General features: G+C 39.6%; 2 protein-coding genes across 3 annotated transcripts in view; one reads left to right on the top strand and one right to left on the bottom strand.

The window, feature by feature from the left end:
* Positions 1–1,695, top strand: part of LOC131469042 (transcription factor-like 5 protein) — a 17,712-nt gene extending 16,017 nt beyond the window's left edge. For both annotated transcript variants that reach the window (XM_058643877.1, XM_058643878.1), the window contains exon 7: positions 15–1,695. In XM_058643877.1, coding sequence (XP_058499860.1) covers positions 15–116 — 102 coding nt within the window. In that variant the 3' untranslated portion in view covers positions 117–1,695. The remainder of the gene's footprint in view (positions 1–14) is intronic.
* Positions 1,644–20,137, bottom strand: col9a3 (collagen, type IX, alpha 3). The gene is made up of 32 exons (XM_058643869.1): positions 19,816–20,137; positions 18,891–18,959; positions 17,663–17,698; positions 17,160–17,231; positions 16,985–17,038; positions 14,122–14,157; positions 13,590–13,613; positions 13,405–13,458; positions 12,571–12,624; positions 12,129–12,170; positions 11,964–12,020; positions 11,797–11,850; positions 10,834–10,887; positions 10,697–10,750; positions 10,547–10,600; positions 10,364–10,417; positions 9,669–9,722; positions 9,528–9,581; positions 9,391–9,444; positions 9,016–9,060; positions 8,782–8,835; positions 8,608–8,661; positions 8,021–8,074; positions 7,851–7,922; positions 7,311–7,346; positions 7,071–7,115; positions 6,552–6,584; positions 4,107–4,253; positions 3,934–3,988; positions 3,666–3,848; positions 2,520–2,597; positions 1,644–1,984 (listed from the first exon to the last, which is right to left on the bottom strand). The coding sequence occupies exons 1-32, from the start codon at positions 19,879–19,881 to the stop codon at positions 1,800–1,802; spliced, it is 2,037 nt and encodes a 678-aa protein (XP_058499852.1). The 5' UTR covers positions 19,882–20,137; the 3' UTR covers positions 1,644–1,799.

Here is a 20,137-nt window from a genome sequence, read left to right as displayed (position 1 = left end):
CTCCTCCTTTACAGGAGTTTCAGGAGGCCTGTAGCGATGAGATGCAACTCTTTCAGAAGTCCAGATCGCCTTTAGGTCAGAACCCTCTCAGTGTTGATCTTGCGGCGGAACAATGATCTCACCCACTCACTTATTTATTCTGTATATTTATTTATATTCAATCAGATATTGGAGTAGATCAGCTGACGTTATCCCTGGTTGTTTGTTTTTAAATGACAAGAGGTTTCCTTTAGTGTGGAACTCTGCTTCAGACCACATTTCAGAGATTTAGAAAGCGGGAAAATTATTTTGGGTGTCGATGCTGAATAATATTTTCTGTGAGTTTACGTCGTTAATGCATGTTAATGTTTGAATTGTTGTGTCATTTCATCCACTACTGATGTTGCTTCCTCACTTTAGAACAGGGATTCTCAACGGTTTCCCTGCTCCAACACACCTGATTCAAATAAATAGCTCGTTATCAGGCTTCTGCAGTGCTTGTTGACCAGCTGATCATTTGAATCAGGTGTGTTGGAGCAGGGAAACATCTAGGACCTCCGGAACAGGATTGGGAAACCATTCTTTAGAACCAGTAATAAAAAATAAAGAAAAATAACGGCTTTTCACTGAGTTGTCAATAGGTGGCAGTATTTCCCTTAGAAACTTAGGAAAGATGGTGCCTTTGGTATTTCCAACTGACATAAATCTGAATATTATTTATGCTTCAATCAACTGTTCTTTCCTCGAATATTGTTCACGATAGTTAACTTTGTTCTTACCTTACATTGTTCATTTTTAGCATTTAGTCACTGTCTCGTGACTTAGGTTTAGAAAGTGTGATGGAGTTGGAACATTTTTTATTCTGAAGGTAAAACTGTTCATTTGATGTGTAGAGAAGAGTGATGTTTTGACTGAAAAGTGGCTTTATTTGTTCTTTCTTACAACATGTCGCTGTAGCATCTTACTGTACATACAACAGTCACCCACAAATAATAAATAGTATTTAAAGTCATGTATATTTAATAGTTACAGCACTGGTATTACAAAGTGGATGTGGTCATTGCTGGTTGAAAAAAAAAAAAAAAAAAACCCAAACGTTTTTTGAAGATTGTCAAACTTATTTTACATTGCCAAACTTATTTTTGCATCCACACGATTTATTTCATTTTTGATTCTCAGATGTAAAGAATCAGCTTCACATGTAATAAAAAAAAATAACTATCAAAAGTTAGAAAACATTTGTGCATCAATCTACATAATGTCTGAACACCTGGGTTGTTTTTTAACCATTTTACAATACATACACAGCTCGTCGACTCGTCGCCTGTTTTCATATTTTACACTGTAAAGCTTGTATGTTGAGGTAACACCTGTGATTCACACTATTGGGCCGTGATAACATGCACAATCGCTTCAGAGACAAACGCTGTTGTTTTTTTTGTATCTGCCAGAAGGATGTTAACCAAAGTAATGGGCATGGAAACAACATGTACAAAGTTTTTATACACAACAGAGAGGGGATCATTATTCATTTTCCAGTTGTTTGTAAGTCAAGTCTTACGTGTCTCTGTTCACCTTCTCTCTGGATGGTTTTCATGTTACTCCTTGGATTTTTCGTCATATCCTCTCAAAACATCACATCTGATGATGTTACTCTTCCCAACTTGTGATACATGTATTCAAATAAAGGAGGAGGATGTTTTTGTTTGTGATCACGCTCTTCTTTCATTGCTTCCTTGCCTCGCTTTTTTTGCTTTCTTTTTTTTTGTACTCTTCCTCCCTGCGTTGGATGGCGTCAGGTTGCAGGAAGTCATCGTGTTCTAATGGTTTTTGGGGTTGGAGGTTTTTCCGACGACTGTTGGTCCGTGACAGGCTGATGTGTCACAGATTCCAGGAGGTCCCCGGTGCCCGGTCCTACCCACCCTGCCCGCCTCGCCAGGCTCACCTGGATCTCCTGCAGATCCATCGCGACCATCTTTGACTATTCCAGGTACTCCTGGAAGACCTGTGGGTGAGATTTTTCCTTGGTATTAGTTCCCGTTAATTGAATAATTTAGCAGTTGTTGGAAAAGTCAGTAAAGTCAGTAAAGTTTGTTTGAGGTTTATTTTTAGAACCCACAGCTTCCTCCCTTCTCTGGAAGTGACTCACATTAAAATAATATTCATCTTGTAATGCTTGATGAGCCAAAATGTCTGTCACAAATAAAGTCTGTCAGTCATTCCCAGAGACTGGGTTGGAACCCACAGATGTGTGGGTCATCAAATGTTTTGCTAAAATTAAATTAAATAACTTAAAAGGCATAAAATTAAGTTGTGATTAATTTATCAAATATATATACTGTATCTTGGAAATCACTGGCTTACCTGTTTAAACTAATATGAGGCACACATTTGCTGGAGTAAAGATCTATTTTGTGGACTGGTTTACAATATTTTACCCTTTTTTATGTTTAAAAATTGGGTCCCCGAATAAAGTAAACTCAGTAACTAGAGAAACTTACTCTTATTGGTGGGAAACCATGTTGTTGCTAGTCACATACCTTGTTGTCCCTGGTCTCCAGATGGCCCGTCGATGGCTTTGCCGAGGGATCCCTTGTCACCTGGTTCACCAACATCACCTGGTTAAAAAAAAAGAACATTTTGTTGTTAGGGGTATTTTACATATACTTTTTACTTTTGTGATCATGTTTTATAAAATATGTCAAAGTGCTTCCAGAACTTCTGCCCCTCACAACAAAACAGTGTCTTGTTGCCTCTACTTGTCTCAATTACTATATATATATACATATATATATATATATATATATATATATATTCAACCATTAAATCTCTTTTTCAGTGTACATGAGTTTTCCCAGCAAAACTTACAACCAACTAAGATATTTTAATTTAAATAATTATTCAAACTATCTAAAATCTAATCTTTTATTGTATGGTAATATATTGCTCACAAGTACTTTGTTATCCTCAAAGTACATTAACTATGATATATATAAAACCAATTCAAGCTAACAATTAATTAAAAGGGACAGTTATGCTGCGTGAGGTGTTGACGCGGTGTCTACACTGACTTTTCCATATTAATATCTCACCTTTAGAAAGACTTTTCTGGCTGGAAATTATTTAAGTTTCTAAACCGCTTATTCTCCACAGTAGCTGGCTTACTTTACTACCACTCATTTACTACCTGATTTAAGGTTTACTGCTGCCTTATTTGTGCCACGTAGGTAAATCCCAATGAAGGATTTCAAACACTGACGTGATAACATGTCACATAAGAAATAACTGACTGATACAGCAGTGGATTAACGACTCCTTTCTATGGACTTTGGTGCAGAGAGTGAGTGGTTTATTCACTTCTGTTTCTGGCCAGAAAATGCTGTATAAATGTACCAAAACTTCAACCTGAGCTATGCCTTTAATAATCAATTAGTAAATGAATCTCCAACAAAGGTAATCAATGAGGGTTGAGGGTTTTTGCTTTGTTCTCTGATTTCAATTTCTTAAATGTGAATATTTTTGGGTTCCTTTGCCCCGTTAAGAAAGTAAGTTAAATATAATTTGAGAACATCATCATTTTAAAGTTTGGGAAACAGCGATTGACATTTTTCATACTTTTCTGAAATTTTTTTTGTCCAAACAAGTGGTACATAATTTACAGGTAATGAAAATTATTTTTTTCATACCTCTGGGACCAGAGTCTCCAAGTTCTCCTGGCAGGCCTCTGTACCCTGGTGGTCCACGGGAACCTGGATGCCCAATAGAGCCAACAACTCCCGGTTGTCCTGGAGACCCAGAGGGGCCCGGGCGGCCGACCATACCGGGAGCCAGGGGTCTTCGGAGGTTAGCAGCCAACTGTGCGATCTCACCTGCAAGACAGAAAACAGCAGAAGGTGAATTTCCAGCTCGATTCTTCTTCAACACGAGGATGAATTATTGATCGAGATCTCTCACCATCGATCAAGGAGCCACACAGCTCTCTGATGTGCTGCTCACTCGCCAGTTTACCCTAATGAGTAAAACCTCATTAATGCAGTTCATTACAAAACATTGACATTTACAAAGGTTTCTTATTCGTCTGACTCTATTTATAGTTTTACTATAGATTAGAGAAGAAAAATACTCACAGGTACACCTGTCCTTCCCGCAAATCCTGGTATTCCCTGTTCCCCCTGGAAGCCCATTGGCCCTTGTTTCCCTGGAGGCCCTCTTGCTCCAAGCTCTCCCTGTGGACCTGTCACGCCCTTTGGTCCCAGTTCTCCATGTTTTCCTGACTATTATCAACAAGAATTGTTATTAGATTCAATTTTGAGTGGTCAACATCCAAGGTTATTAAAGTTCACGAAAACTAACGAAATAATGAGTAACATTGTGTTAAAAACACACAAACAAACTAACTAAAAACTAGTAATAACTAACTGTTACTGAATTGTGTGTTTACAAAACTAACTAAAATTTTAGTGAAAATTCACTTAGTTTTGGTCTTTGTAAACTTATTTCATACATATTTTGGGTTCATGTAACGGACGGCAATTTTGAAAGGTTTTATTTGAGACTAGGGTTGAAACAATTACTCGGTTAATTGATTATTAAATCGACTACTAAATTAATCGCAAACTATTTTGATAATCGATTAATCAGTTTTGAGTTTTTTTTCTAGACTTGTTTTCTGGACTTATGTTTTATTATTAAGTTCATTAAACATTTTTGGACAAAACATGATAATTTCCTTGTTTTAAAAACACCAATCAACAATTTAAATTTTTCTGGACCGAACAAGTACTCAATTAATCGAGAGAATAATCGACAGATTAATCGATTATGAAAATAATCGTTAGTTGCATCCCTATTTGAGACAAAATAGTTATTATCTCACTTTTGAATCTTGAACCTGGCAAATACTCCATATTACAAAAAACTAACACTAAAACCAAAAAAACTAAGCATTTACAAGAAAATAAAAATGAACTAATTTTAAAAACAAAAAGTCAAATAGAATGAAAAAAATAAAACTAATGAAAAATCCAAAACTATAATAACCTTGTCACCAACTTGAAATAGGGAAAATGGAGCCTCTTTCACTCTCTGGAGAGCATGTAGAAACACTGAAGCCCAATCCCAACATCTCCGTTAACTCTTAAGGGTCTAAGGAGTAAGTATTTCTGACAGAAACACAGTCGTGAGGGATGGCAGCCGTTGTAAAGCAAGGCCCTTGTCTTAAGTACATACTGAACAAGAGGCTTAGTCTAGGCCTGACTGAACTATTTCTACATTATAAGCAATTATAAACTCATGCACAAACATACTTGTGGGTAGTATATTCAATTTCTGCCAATAAACCAAAATAAATCAGTGACTCAAACTGCCAGAATCAGGCTCCAACAAAAATCTAAAATCTGTTGTCATCACGGCATTGTTTGTAACAGCACGTTACATAGTGTTGCTTTAAATAACCCTAAGATTACACTTTTCAAAAATGAAAAAAAAACCTTTTATGATCATCGCCTCAACAGCAGCGAGCCAACGAGCAGCCTGGGTCTGCTGAGACGGAGCGTGGGCAGATTCATGTGGCAGCTTGGTGCTGGATAATTACTCCCGACAAACACGGCAAACAGTAAATGAGACTAAGAGAGAGTGAGGCTCATCAGTGCTACAACTTTACTTCCACAAATTGTGCTGCAGCTTAATGTGGCTCGTCTCTCTCTCCCCCCCCAGCGGCAACAGCAGCAGCAAAACAGACCAATCAAGCCTGAGCAGCAACACCTATCTCTAATTAATCCGATTAAACCTGCGAGTGTGAGGCTGCGTCGCGTGCAGCGGCTCTGACGAGTGGGGAAACGACAGCTCAGAGTTTTTAATGTTCGGTGAGGGAGAGGAGGGGAGAGGAGGAGAGGGCAGAGGTGTGGGGAAGACAAACTTGTGCTGCTAATTACACCCACACACACACACACACCATTACTAATTATGTTTTGTGCAGATAGACAGAGTGAGGGTAAGAAAAGAGGCTCACACTGAGGTCATGAAAAGTGTTTGTTTAAAAAAGATGAATAAATAATGAGAGAGGAACAGCTGAAATTGTGATAACTATTGAAATAGATGATTACAGCTTATGGATGAATGGTTCAAATGTTCAGCTTAAAGGTGCAGTGTGTAAGAATTACTGATATCTATCTAGAGGTGAGACTGCAGATAGCAACAAACAGAGGTCTCCTCCACTGAATAACAAAGACTCTGCGTCAAAACAAGAACGCATGCTCTGGCTGATTTGTCCATTCAGGCTCCTGTAGAAATGTGGTTGCACAAGATGGCGGCATGAAAGCAAGAAAGGAAGACCCTTGTCTGAAGTACATGTAAAAAAAAAGGATTTTACTTACAATTTATTTTTATTTAAAGTGATCAAAGAGTTATGTGTAAAGAATAAACTGTTGGAAATGATGGATGAATGGGTGAAACTGATGTCAGTGAAGACGTATTCTCTCTGTACGTCTGAAAAGTTCGCGAAGCTGATGTTACAGTCACAGCAGAGATTAAACTCCATTAAATCAGAAATGAATGTAAATCATGGCACTCACCTCTCCTTTTTGTCCAACTGGTCCAAAGTGACCCTGGAAAAAAGGAGATATAACTTTGAATAAATATATCATTTCACATCGCTGTCAAATGTGTCATTAATAAATGAGATTTTACTGATATACAGACCAGAGCAATTAAAATAGCTTTGAATCGATACACGTTAAACTGATAACTCATAGAAACACTAAAAACGTTTTCAGATAAAACAGATTAAAATCATTTTTGCACACAAAGACAATAAGATAATGATGGAATAAGGTTTGGTCTAAGATGTGCACGCTATAGCTCAATGCATAAAATTAAAAACCTAACCAAAAATAGATTTTATCCTGTTTTCAGACTCAATTAAAGCCTTAAATGTACAGATAAACAAGTAAATCCACCAGTGAAATGGTGTCCATCTGCTCCAGCTGTCTTCAGTCACACACTGTAGCCCTGAGTCACTTTTATGTCTAATTACTGCTGATTTACTGTGTCTGTGATTATACTGAGGATATAAAATGAAACACAATACTTACAGGTTCTCCATTCTCTCCTGGTAAACCGTCACTTCCTGCCACACCCTAAACACACAACACAAGACCGGAATTATCCACTTATGTCTCAATCCAATATAGTTTTGTGACAAAAATAGGTGTGTTTTTGCTGTTGCAACCCATCTGATGAGATGTCACATAGAACCTTTGAGCAGGTGGGTGACGTCACAATGGAGGTCACATTTAAATATCGTTAAACATTATGATTTATGAACATTTTACCATATCTCCTTTAGCTCCTGAAGCTCCAACTGGACCCTGCAGAAGAGGGAGAGAGAATAAATGAGAGCCACGGAGAGAGATTTGGTGAAGTGGCCGGCAGTGGGAGAAGGAAGAGGGGGATGAAGGGGAGAGAGGTGGGCTGTTTCGAGGGGGACCAGGTCTGGTATAAAGACGGGCTTTGTTCTGTCCTCAGCCTCTGAACAGGAGGCTGCTTTGTGTCTGTGAGCTCTCCACTGGCTGCAATTCACGTTTATAGCCATCGACGTACAGGAAAGACGGCTGAACAGGGATGCGTCTCATGTTTATCAAAGCAGTATGTTCAAATCTGAAGGTATGAAGTTTTATTTTCATACTGTACTAAACCTGTAATACTTAGACAATTATTCCGCATCTACCCAAACGCTTAAGGATGTAATAGACAGAGAACCTGTGTTAGAACTGTTAGAACAATCTGCGATACATGGAAGAAAGAGAGAGAGACAGAGTGACGTAAAACCTCGAGGGCAACTTTTCACATCATCATATGTGCGTCACACTCACCCTTTCACCAAACTCTCCACGGATTCCTGTTGGACCTGGGAGACCTGGATCCCCTAAAGCTCCTTTTCCTCCCTGCCAGGCAAGGTACATACAGAGAGTCACACACACACATACACCACATATAGAGTCAGTAGTAAGTGAATGATAATTAGTGATTCCATATCACTGACCTGATATCCTTTCCCTCCCTGAGGCCCAGCGTTTCCTGCTGGTCCGATGCCTCCCTGTGAGAGACAGACATCGTCATGTAAGAAACACCTGGCTATTAATGATGTATGAGGCACGACGCAGTGCCACTATACTATAACATATACACATAACGCTGTGTGAGAAGATTAAGCTGAATATCATTACATTTGAAAGGCAGAAGTTTATTAACGTGCTCTTCCAATTTCATCCCATTATTCACTTTGCTTTACACTGCGATGCGCTGTGTTACTTTTAAGATGGCTGCTTTATATTCTCAGTCATCATTGCATTCAAACGTCCACTCTTGTGATTAGGACTGCATAATTTAAGTCTTTTATTTTTTTTTTAAAGATGACTATGCCAATTTATTTGGCAACCCAACAAAATCTCCTGTGACCCATCTGTGTCTCTAGTCCTGGTAGAGTAGACAAAACTCTACAAGCTGGTTAAATTGAACAGACGGCCATCTGTGAAGCAGGAAGTTTCCTTAATATTGGCTCGTGCATCAGTACGACTTTTTATACTTCTTTGTAACGCAGCAGACACATAAGAGTGAGCATTAACTCACAGCCACTCCTCTGGGTCCGGCTATCCCCCGCTCTCCTGGGACGCCAATATCACCCTGAAGAGAGTGGAGAGAAAAAGTTCAAGTCAGGGACGTTTAACTTGAACGTAAATGTCAGAGAGGCTGTAACCCAGTGATCCCCCCTCCCCCCCCTCCATAAACCCATCAGATACATACAGGAATACCTGGCTCTCCAGAGGGTCCCGTCTCCCCAGATGCGCCTGCATCACCCTGGTGTAAAAAAAAAAAAAAAAAGACAGAGAGACTCTCAGTCATCCAGTGTCAAGAACATGCTTGAAGTGAATGTCATAGAAGATGTTTTGCTCAGTTTTATACTCCCCACACCAGGAGAAGCCTCGTGGCTCGTCTTCCAAACCTAAAATCATTTTTCTGTTTGGTTGCAATACTCACAGTTTCTCCTTTAGACCCATTGACACCAGCTTTTCCTTGTAGACCCTGGAACAGACAAATACATGTTCATGAGGTTCTTAACTCAGTGTTTTCTTTGATTTTGTTGAATTGATTTTTCTTTTTAAAATTTTCTTTAAACTGTCCATTATTTAAATGGTTGCTTCTGTGTTTTCTTTATAAATTAAACTGCCTTTTTTTCCTCCTCAGTTCTCAGGATGTTTGCATGAGTAGGTCTGTTTACTTTTATTATTATTTTTATATTTATACTGAGTTTCCCCCTTTTTTTTAGGACACTAACATAAATCACATGGATTGAGATCAGACCTGAAGGGAAATCAGTGGCACTGAGAGACGTAGGTGAGTAAAAAAACTTACAGGAAGACCGTTTGGTCCTTTCTCTCCAACTGTACCATGGCGTCCGGCATCACCCTGTCAACACAAACAACAACTGTGACTGTGATCCTGCTCACAACTACATTTACAAAACCATCATACCGGTTAAAAAAATGTACCTTCTCGCCATCTAATCCTGGTGTACCATCTTTGCCATCTCTGCCAGGCATTCCCTGTAGGAGAATATCATCATATATGATCTCAGTGCAGCTGACGTACATTAAAAAACATACATATAATTATTCGAGTGATGAACTTACAGGCTCCCCTTTGGGTCCTGATCCTCCTGGACCTCCTTTGGGACCAATTTTACCCTGATAAAAGACACATTAGTCATGATTATCATTAAAGGGGTAGGTTTTTTGAAAGTGTGGTTGTATATGGTTATGAAACTTAATCAAAGCTGACTTTGCCGAGGATACTGCCCAGTGTGCCACTGTTTCTGTTAACCATTCTGGTACCTGGCCTCCCTAAAAGCCTGCTTAAGTTTGCAATATCATGAGAACATGATCAGTGCCATTAGAAGTTAGATGTTTTTCCCTAAACTCCATTGACAAAATCAACTATTTTGAATCACGGCACACAGGAATGGTTGATCCTCTGCTGCCTCCACGAGTGAGTTCAAATGTGTTATTTACGCGACTTTGAGGATTTTAAATCCTTTGTCCAGATTGAGAAGTCACTTAAACTTACTAAACGAGGCAGCAGTAAACCAGCAGCTCCCTATGAACCTGCAAGCTAAAAATAATGATTTTTTTTCCTTATCAAGCAATTTATAAACTTTGTCTTTCAGATGTAAAAGGATGTCCAACAGTGAATTAAAGCTGCAAACATATTCCTAAAAAGCAGGTGTAGATTCAAAAAGGTTTAAAATGTGTTTCCGTCCCTCTGTTGGCAGCTATGTTGTGTCTGAACGGAGCGAAACAATAGTCCCAACCTCAAAGTCCTTACTTACAATTTCTCCTTTGGGTCCTTTAAATCCATATGGTCCCTTTTCACCGCCATCACCCTGGAGACATCAGATGAAACACACACAGCTATTCATTGATGGGACCGGCCATCTATTTTGACCGCTGGCTACCGTCAAACGCTGCGTTTTTTTGTTTCAAGTTGAAGTTACAAACGAGGAGAGACTCACTGTCTTTCCGATGATGCCGGCAACACCAGGCTTGCCTCTGAAACCAGTCAGACCCTGGAGACAACCGAGAGAAGAGTCGGCGTGTGACGTCAAAGGTTAAGTGAGTAAAACATTTGTGAATGTCTGTATGTGACAAAAAAAGTTGCTCACTCTGTCTCCTACAGCTCCCATAGGACCCTGCAAACCTCTCAGACCACGTGGGCCCTGAAACACAACAGAGTCACAAACGTCACAACCCAATCACAATAAGCCAGAGCTTATTAAATATCCCAGCTTTATGATCTCACCTGCAGACCCACAGTGCCGGCAATACCTGGTGGACCAGGTGGACCACCGTCACCCTAGAAACAGAACAGACCTATTTATTATTTATTCAATATGTATAGCATCAAAAGAGCATGAGCAGCTAAATGTGTGGTTCAACGTGGACATATCTCCGGTCCATTAAAGGATCAACGAACAGAGACGAACAGAGACGAACAATCCCTCACACCTATGGTCAGTTCAGAGTGTCAAATTAACATAATTACCAATCTGCATGGTTTGTAGGGATTCAAATAGGTGACGTACTTGCTCTTCAATCCCCGTCCCCCAACAAAAAACATGTTTTCCTCTAATATTTATTAAAATATGCTTCATTTTTTGCTTTGTTGTTTTTCTTTTTTTTTCTTTTTAAAGTGCTCTTACTAGGAAGTGGATGCACACGTTAGTTATGGCTATAGATGATATTTTGATGATGCCATCTTATAATAGCCACAAAGCAACAGCTTGGTACCAACGATGGAAAATGTGTGGGGAGGACAAATTTCAGCTTTATAATATGGAAGTTTTGATAATTTTGATAAAAAAAACAAACATGTATAGTTATAACACTGATCATAATCTATAGTAATTCTCTTTATCAAGCTACCACATCTATGTTACTTTAGACGAAAACATGGTATAACTGTCATATAATCTGCTGACTACCATACGATTCCCATTGTTATTACATCCATAACAACTATGAAATAAGTTGGTATTCCTCAATAAGTTATGTTAAGTGTTCTGTATTTTTGTGTGTGTCTAACTTGGGCCGGATTTGGGTGTTGATTTATGTAAGACTGCTTTGTTTATTGCGATGAAGCGTAATTATAATGTCTAAAATAATAACAAGCCGTGAACAAGCCAATGAATGATATATATATATATATATACATACATATATCTATCTATCATTACTTAAAGACTGTGACAGATATTTACGTCACCTTCTCTCCATCTTTTCCAAGCTCTCCTTTGTCTCCTTTGTGTCCCGTGTGACCCTACATGAGCAAAAACACACACGGGAATGAAATATTATCGTCAAGGACATTCTGTATGAGCAGCATATCATTCAAAAACTAAAGAATGAACTCATGATGGAAACTGTATTTACCTTGAATCCTGGCATCCCAGGAGGACCAGGGGGGCCGGGGGGACAGATTGCAGGACACTGCAGAGGACAGGGACAAAAAAAAAAAAAAAAAAAAACAACACTGAGGACATTGCTTCACTTTGGTGCTACTTTCAACGGTTTGATTCATTGTGATTCAAATCTTACCAGAAGGTCACCGTTGAGGTCATGAAGAGTACCAGGAAAACCCTGAGAGAGAAATCAGATCAGTTCAGTTTCATTTAGTTTAGTTTATTAAGCAACTAGCAATGGCTACTCTTCCCATTTAACAGAAGAAACAATACAATAAACCCACACCCCTATATAACAATTCACTTACTCATATACGAGTAATATTATCACTCATCACTGCTCCGACACACCTGATTCAAATAATCAGCTCGTCATCAAGCTCCGCCTGTTAACGAGCCACTCATTTTAATCAGGTGTGTTGGAAACATGGACAGGACAGTGGGCGTCGCCAAGGACCAGGATTGAGAAAGTACAACAGTGTGTCATTCACAAACACTCAACTACAGAGAAATACATGACTACATCGTCCCCAGCTGCTCTATTTTATCTATGTATATACAATGATGGCGACACTTACTGGGGGTCCATCAGGACCAGGAGGTCCAGGAAGTCCTGAAGCACCTTCACCACCCTAAGAAGTAATAAAAAAGTAGGGAGATCTTCAACATCTTGGTTTAAAATCACAGTTTTTTAGGTTTTGGAAGCGATGTTGTAAGTACTACATGGTGAATATTCCAGTGTGTAAACCCCTACGCTGTATCCCTGACATTAGCCCAACAACGGTCAAATGGTTTGAATGACTAAGTAGAAATCCAGTGTATTTGGAATAAAAGTCTTGATATTTCTGCAGGTGAAAATTCACCCATAAATCCATGATTTCTGAGCTGAGCAGTAACAAATGTCTCCACTCTGCTGCTGCTCCTGCTCTAACGTAAAGCTTTCCCTGAAAGCAAATGAGTTTTTAATTACACATAAACAGAGTGCGAGCATTAGACAATCCAAGTGTGACCCATTAGAGAAACACTGATGTCTGTGTCTTCCCTCTGCAGTGGCACCTTTTTTTTCTTTATCATCCTGCGACGCTGTATGTATGGAAATCTAGAACAACGTTGTGTCAGCTAATTTCAGCACAGTTGTTTTATTTTATTACAAAAAAAAGCTTTCTTTTTTTTTGGCTTCTTCCCTGCATCAGCGTTTACCGTTCCTGCTGCAGCAGCTCGTACACAAACTTTCCTGCTATTCACTGTTCATCTGATAAATAAATAAATAAATAAATAAATAAATAAAGTTTTATTAAGTTTTTCCCTGCAGCTAGCTATGTGATAAATCAAAGAGAGATAATGAGTTGATAACGGGAACATTGTGAATTATGAATGAGTGGATAAAATGTGGAGATCACACAGACACTCACCACTGGACCCTGGGGTCCAACGCCACCTGGAAACCCATTGGTTCCAGGGAGTCCCTGGAAATAAAAAGACATTGTGTTTATGTATGTGGACGTAGCACATGATTCTCAAAGTGACGCAGCAAAAAATCACTCTTTTCTGTCTTTTTGTGTGGCATAAAGACAATGGCAGCGTGTTGTTTACTCACAGGAGCTCCTGATCTCCCTCTGCCCTACGGAAGACACAGGAAGGCAAATTAAGTAACAAACACCGAGGGACAAATTCAATTTCATCGCAACATCGAATCTACTCCCAAGGTTTGTTGCTGTGAGGTGAATGTGCACTTCTGCAGCTGATTGGGACACAAAAAAACTATAATAAAAGAGTATTAGTCTTTATGTGATCAGAGTCTGTTATTCCTTGACAGATGTGACACAAGTTAAAATGATTTAGTCCAAACTAGAAGGAATAAAAGAAGGTATATAATGTATGTCACATGTGGTCTTTTTAAGGTGATTTAGATATTGTTTTCCATATTGTTTAACAATTTTGTTGTGGTTCTTTTTATAATTTTTTCCTTCTTTACTTTGTAAAAATGTGTCATTTTTTAAATGTTTATACGTGTTTTTTTTTTTTTTTAGATGTTCTGTTGGGCAACACATCCTCACATTTCCCCCCCAACTTATCAACCATGTCCTTAATATGGTTTTATAGAATAATAAAACAACAGGAGTACTTACAGGAGGTCCAGCAGGTCCAGGAGGTCCAGCTTCACCCTAAAGTGAACAAAAGACCCCAATCATCCTTTCAGACAACGTCATATGATTCAAAAGAAAAGTAAATATCCACTTTTTTAACATAATGTGTGACCACAACTGCAGTTTGGATTTTCTTTTTTGATTGAGATTAACTGATTCTCCTGTGATCTCCGTAGACTCTGGTGAGAACGCAGCAGGAGAAACTCAGGAGAATCCACAGAATGGAGTGTTCCTGCATTCTTAATCCACTTGCAACTCCCTCACCTGGATCCCTGGGAGATCCTCCTGCTGTTGTTGTAAGAACATCTCAGTGTCCTGTTGCATTTGTCACAATATATGAACGGCCAAAATCCAGAGACTGTCTTCAAGCTTCAACCACAGTTACTGCTTTAAAAATGGCTTTAATGTAATATGTTTTTTTGTTCTTACTTCACTACATACTGAATGTCTTTATTTCCCCAAGTATCATGGGAACATCTTGATAAGTGTTTTTACTGTCAGACTTCTGAGACTGAGGCTAAATCCAAAAAAAATATCCTCCCGACAACTTTTCTGAACCATCGGTCAATGAAAGCTGTGAAGAGGAATTCTTGAACTGCACTTCCACGACACTACGTATCTATGATACTTTACGAAACTTGCGAAGAAAATTTGACTGTTTGGATGCACCTAAGTTGTGTCTTGGTGAACTTTTCTTTTACTGTTAAGCAATACTTTCAGACCTGACTGAGGGAGCATCTGTGTGGATACAGCGGCAGCTCAGGGGCGGGTGCAGACATGAGGAGAATGAATGACTGGGTTTTTCAGCAGGAGAATTGACTTGAAAAACTTTTTTGTGGACGCTTCTGTGTGTTTTCAGTCCACAACCTCCAACCTGTTAGCAGCCATTGCTTTTTATGTCATAAAACACAAGATCTAAATATCATGAATCTTCGTTTTTCTTAACGTCACGTAAACAAGTTAGTCTGACTAAAATCGAGCTAGTCTTAGTCGGACTAACATACCTGGATAACTTGATTCATAGTCCAATTACTCCCGCATGTATATGTCCTTCCTGATCTTTGACCCGGAAGTAGAAGGAGACTACGTATAAACTGCGGTACCGTTGCTGGAAATCATACGGCGACTGACATGTACAGCAGGTACGAAACATACAGAACCATCTCACCGTTCACACCGTCAACAGGAAACTCATTTAATATGAACTCGCTTATAGAGAGATACAGTGCCACCTTCGGAGGCGGAGTCACATGTAGGCGGCCAATAAATGGATTTTCTCCTCCATACTAATACAATGTCGATGTTGCCTTAGTTGGACTACGGCTGTAGTGTGATTAAGCTGCATGTAAACATTACTGAGTGTACTTATGTTTGACAATGGTTTGAATGTAGAAGACATTTGTTGACACTTTCAAGGTCACACACATCAGCTTTTAACTGAACAATATCACTTTTGTTTTTCCATGTCATTGCTCTACAAACTTCATGCTTTCATGCATTAATGCTCTTTCCTCTACCCTCTACCACCCTGCTGCTACCGCCACCATCCCTCTCCTCCTCCTCCTGCCCTGTGTTTACCTCTCACAGCTGTATATGTGTGTTTTTGCCTCAGAGGTGATAGGGTAAATAAACACGCTATAACACGGGGATGCGAGGCCTATTTACCACATTCCCCAACACGCAAATGAGACAACAAGCTTTTACTTCTGGCACACGAATCACAAACACAGGGAAAAAGTAGCCATTGTATAACCCTAAGAAATGTCCTTAAAATGAAACAGAACCTTATAAGTTAATGAACTATAAAACTATTTTTTTTCTCCTGCTGTAAATGACTTCCGTCTTTGTTTCAATCTCCAACCGTCTGATCCTGTTTGCCTCTGCACGACTCCACAGCCACAACAGTGTAGTAATCGGAGTAATTAGAGACACTGGTTGACACAAGCTTCCTCATTAGTTCGGCTAATTAGCTGAACTGCTGCGAGCGTTTATCTGTCCTGACAGTGACTTTGCAGCTTTGCAGTCGAGGTCTTTCAATATGTTTTATATCTCATGTGGGAATTATACATATTGCTGTTCAGTCCGGACACACGGTGTTGGGTTAATGTTGTAATTCTGTTTTTTTTCCACTCTTGTATCTCTTCAGAGGACAACACCTGTTTCCCCTCTGCATCAGGACAACAGATCATCCTCACTCTATAGTCTCACAGGTCGATGGGAAAAACCGGGTGCATTCCGGGCCGGATTAGGAAAGCGGCAGAAATTAATCCAGTTCTAACCCCTCATTAACAATATTTCCAACCAGACGCTGAGGCAGTTTGACAAAATCCAGTCAGAAAAACACAGGCCTCGTCTTTTCTAAAGATCTTTGACATGTATCTAACGTGTACATGTAACATGTCTCGATCTATACATGTATATACACTATACAAGTATGTATAGATTAGAGGAAACGATGACACACTGTTGTGTTCTTGTTCTTAACTATTTCTAAAGCATTTATTTAATAATACTTTGGTTGCATTGTCTTGCATGTATTCATTTCATCTTTAGCATTTCCTTTGCTCTTTCTCTCTCTCTCTCTCTGTATGTATTTATTTATTTATCTATGTTTTAACATACTTTTTTTTCCCTGTTCCCCCTTCTTAAAGTACATGTAGTGGTCACTGGGTGTATGAAAACATGTTTTTTGCAAGGATTTAAAATGTTGTATACAATAAAGTTCTTCATGACTTTACAAATGCAGATTAAAGAGCACTTGGTTTGAAGTACACGGGTCATAAAAACTAAATTGGGGGCATTGTCTCAGTGTCACAGAAATATCTCAAGACTCAGACACACTTACTGCTTCTCCTGCAGGCCCGTCCGTCCCAGCAGGACCATCAGGACCCGTCAAACCCTGGATAGAAATCAGACTTTTACAGCAGAACAATCACTGGATTTTGGGCAGTAACTCCTCACATTTCTCGACAAAAGCAATTGTGATATTGGTCTAAAAAGAAAAACTGCTGGACACTCACATCCACCCCTGGAAGTCCTGGCAGACCTGGTTTCCCTGGAGATCCTGGTATTCCTGCTTTCCCTTTGGAACCCTACAAAGACACAGAATAATGAAGAACAGCACAAGAAAGTGACCTGTACATTATTTTTATTCTATTTTCTTTTCAGTTTTACCCCTGTTAATGATAGAAATAGAAGAATGGTATTGTCATACAAACAGCAGTTTCAATCACGCAGTGACATTTCTACTTTGCCAATCTCCCTTTACATAAAACAGTGAAATTAACATTAAAAAACTCATTAAAAAGGACTACAATCATAGTGGGGGTGAAGAAGCCTAAAAAAATGATTTTAAAAAGTCAGTTATCCAAATCAAGAGTTTAAGAAAAGCATAAAAACTGTATTATACAATATTTTTACCGTGGCCTTTACTGCAGTATAGTTTACAGTTACATACAAATCATGGTGTCATGGTAAAATAATCATAATTACAGGAGAGACATTAAATAATTGGAATACTTACTGCTTTCCCTGGAAGACCAGCAGGTCCATCTTTGCCCTTTTAATAATAAGAAAAATAATTATAATATATTAGTGACATTATCGTACTGCTAATTGTTTTCATGTTTAATTTGTTGTGCACTTCACAGGCCTTTCAATTCCACTGCCACACAGGCCCAGGGACATCAAGCGTCTACAGAGTTTAGATCTATAACTACTGTATGTGATTCAGTCTTTTTGGACTGCATCGGCATGTAGGATGTAACGTTTAAGCTTGTGCAGTGACTGGGGGAAGAACAAACACCGCTAAACCCAAGCCCTGTGCCCACTGGTCACATGATGAAAGCCCCAGTTTGTTTTGGATGGGGGGGGGGGGGGGTTGGGGGTGAAGGTGCAGGGAGGAGGTGTGAGGTGAAACTCTAGATGGTCTCACTGGGTTGGGGAATGTATGAATGAGCTCTCTGTGACTAGAGTGGCACAGAAATATCAACTAAAAACATACACACACACAGACAGACACTTTGACATACGACATATATAGAGGTTTTTTTTCCATTAAAACTAAAAAGTTGAGCAAAAATCTCATTTTTCTCATTCTTAACTTGGCACATTTCCTCTTAAAACATGTGCAAATTCTAATTATATCCATTTCACTTTACCATAACTGTAACCATTTAATCCTTCAGGTGACCAAAAGTCAATGAAGCACCTAGTTGTTCAACTTCAGTGGATTTTCCACATTTATGGACATAAATGATCAGTGCTGGCCACTAACAGTATGGCTATAATCCATGCTATTAAAGGTGTAGACCTAACATGAACTATCTTCATATTGCTCCATTCAGTACAGCACTCCAAAACCCAACCCACCTGACAGCCATTATTATGACTTGATACTTATGGGTGGGGTAGTGGGAGGAGCCAGAGTGATAAAAACTAACATCAAGACACATTTTCAGCCACATTTACACACAAACAAAACCCTTTCTCCCCAAAGGAGTTTGAATGTAATCTGAATTTGCAATGCCTCAAATGTGCTAAAACTGTTTCATTGAGAGAAAAGAAAAAAAATCTTAATTTTAGTCATCTTGACCTATAATTTGTACCTAAGATAAAACTGCATTTAAATCCCAAAGAGAAAATTAAGCATGTAATACTTTACTGAACTATTGTAGTTGGTTAATTGGAGGGTGGGGGGGAAAGACACATTAGCTTTAAGTGAAGACACTTTTGGGGACTGGTCAACTCACATCAGTGCCATCCTTCCCCAGTGGTCCTGGCGGCCCTGGTGGCCCAGGAGCTCCTCTGGGTCCCGGCCTCTGTAAAAACAAACTGTGTCACTTGGATCTCCATGAATGTCTGTTATTTTACCCACAATCCCTTTCATTACAGTCATCACCAAGAAGAAATGTGCAGATGTGAAGACATGAAGTGGCTAAAACAATGTTGTCAACAAATATTGACAACATAAAACCAATCAGTGTAATTCTTAAGATGTAAGTACACATAAATTAATCGATACAAGTGGGAAAACACTCAACTATAAGGCAAATACTAAGCGCGTAAAGACGCACTGGCTCCTGTTTTACGCACAAACGGGAGGCTGAGCTGGATTTATTAAAAAGAACAAATAAAGTAGCGTTTCACGCTTCCCTTGAAATATTTAATTTAATTTGACTGAGAGTTTGTTTTAAAAAACTAAACTTCCTGCGTTTGGCAGAGTCTGGAGAGCCTGGCTGAACAGAGATGCCATTGTGCGCTCTGGCACTGATCTCTCCAATCCGCGCATTCCACAGGTTCAGAGAAAACATAACCCCGCGACTTCATCAGCGTGTGCGAAAGACACAGCCACCTGCAGACAATTAAGTCTGGCATGACAGAGCGTGGACAGGATAAGGCCCACGGACGACGCAAAAAAAAACAAACACCAACCACTTTTACGCAAATCATGTTTCAGAAGAGTAACACTTTGCGTTTTACTGTGCAGGGGAGCAAGCAGGTCAGGCCTAAATCAGCTGGAAGAAGATGATGATGCTGATCATCATCATCGTCACAATAAGCTCCACAGGTCACACAAAACTCACGGCAACTTTGAATTTAATTTTAATGAAAAGCTGCAACAGCAGTGAAACTGCATGAAAAAAACCGGACGCGGCCCCTGGTGATCATCCTTACCTGCGCTGAGGATGATGTCAAAAGCTGGCACAGTAAGAGCACCCAAAGAGCAGAGAACACCGTCATGGCTCCTTCCTGCACACTCACGCACTCCTCACAAACCCCGAATTTCTGTGGAAAAGGTCCCGGTATCTCTCTCCTCTCACTCCCCCCCAAGCGTTCGCCACGGAGCCTCAATCCTTCACCTGACGGCGCAAAGCTCCTGAATGACTTTCTCTTTTGCTTCCAGATAAACCCGAGCCTCCAGCCGAAGGGGCTGAACTCAACCTCGCGCACTGTACACGGGGGTGAGGGGGTGAGGAGGAGTGGAGGAGGCAGCAGT

The sequence above is a fragment of the Solea solea genome, chromosome 11 (genome assembly GCF_958295425.1).
Source record: "Solea solea chromosome 11, fSolSol10.1, whole genome shotgun sequence".
NCBI lineage: Eukaryota > Metazoa > Chordata > Actinopteri > Pleuronectiformes > Soleidae > Solea > Solea solea.
The sequence above is the reverse complement of the archived record's forward strand: the minus strand, read 5'-3'. Positions and strand labels throughout refer to the sequence as shown.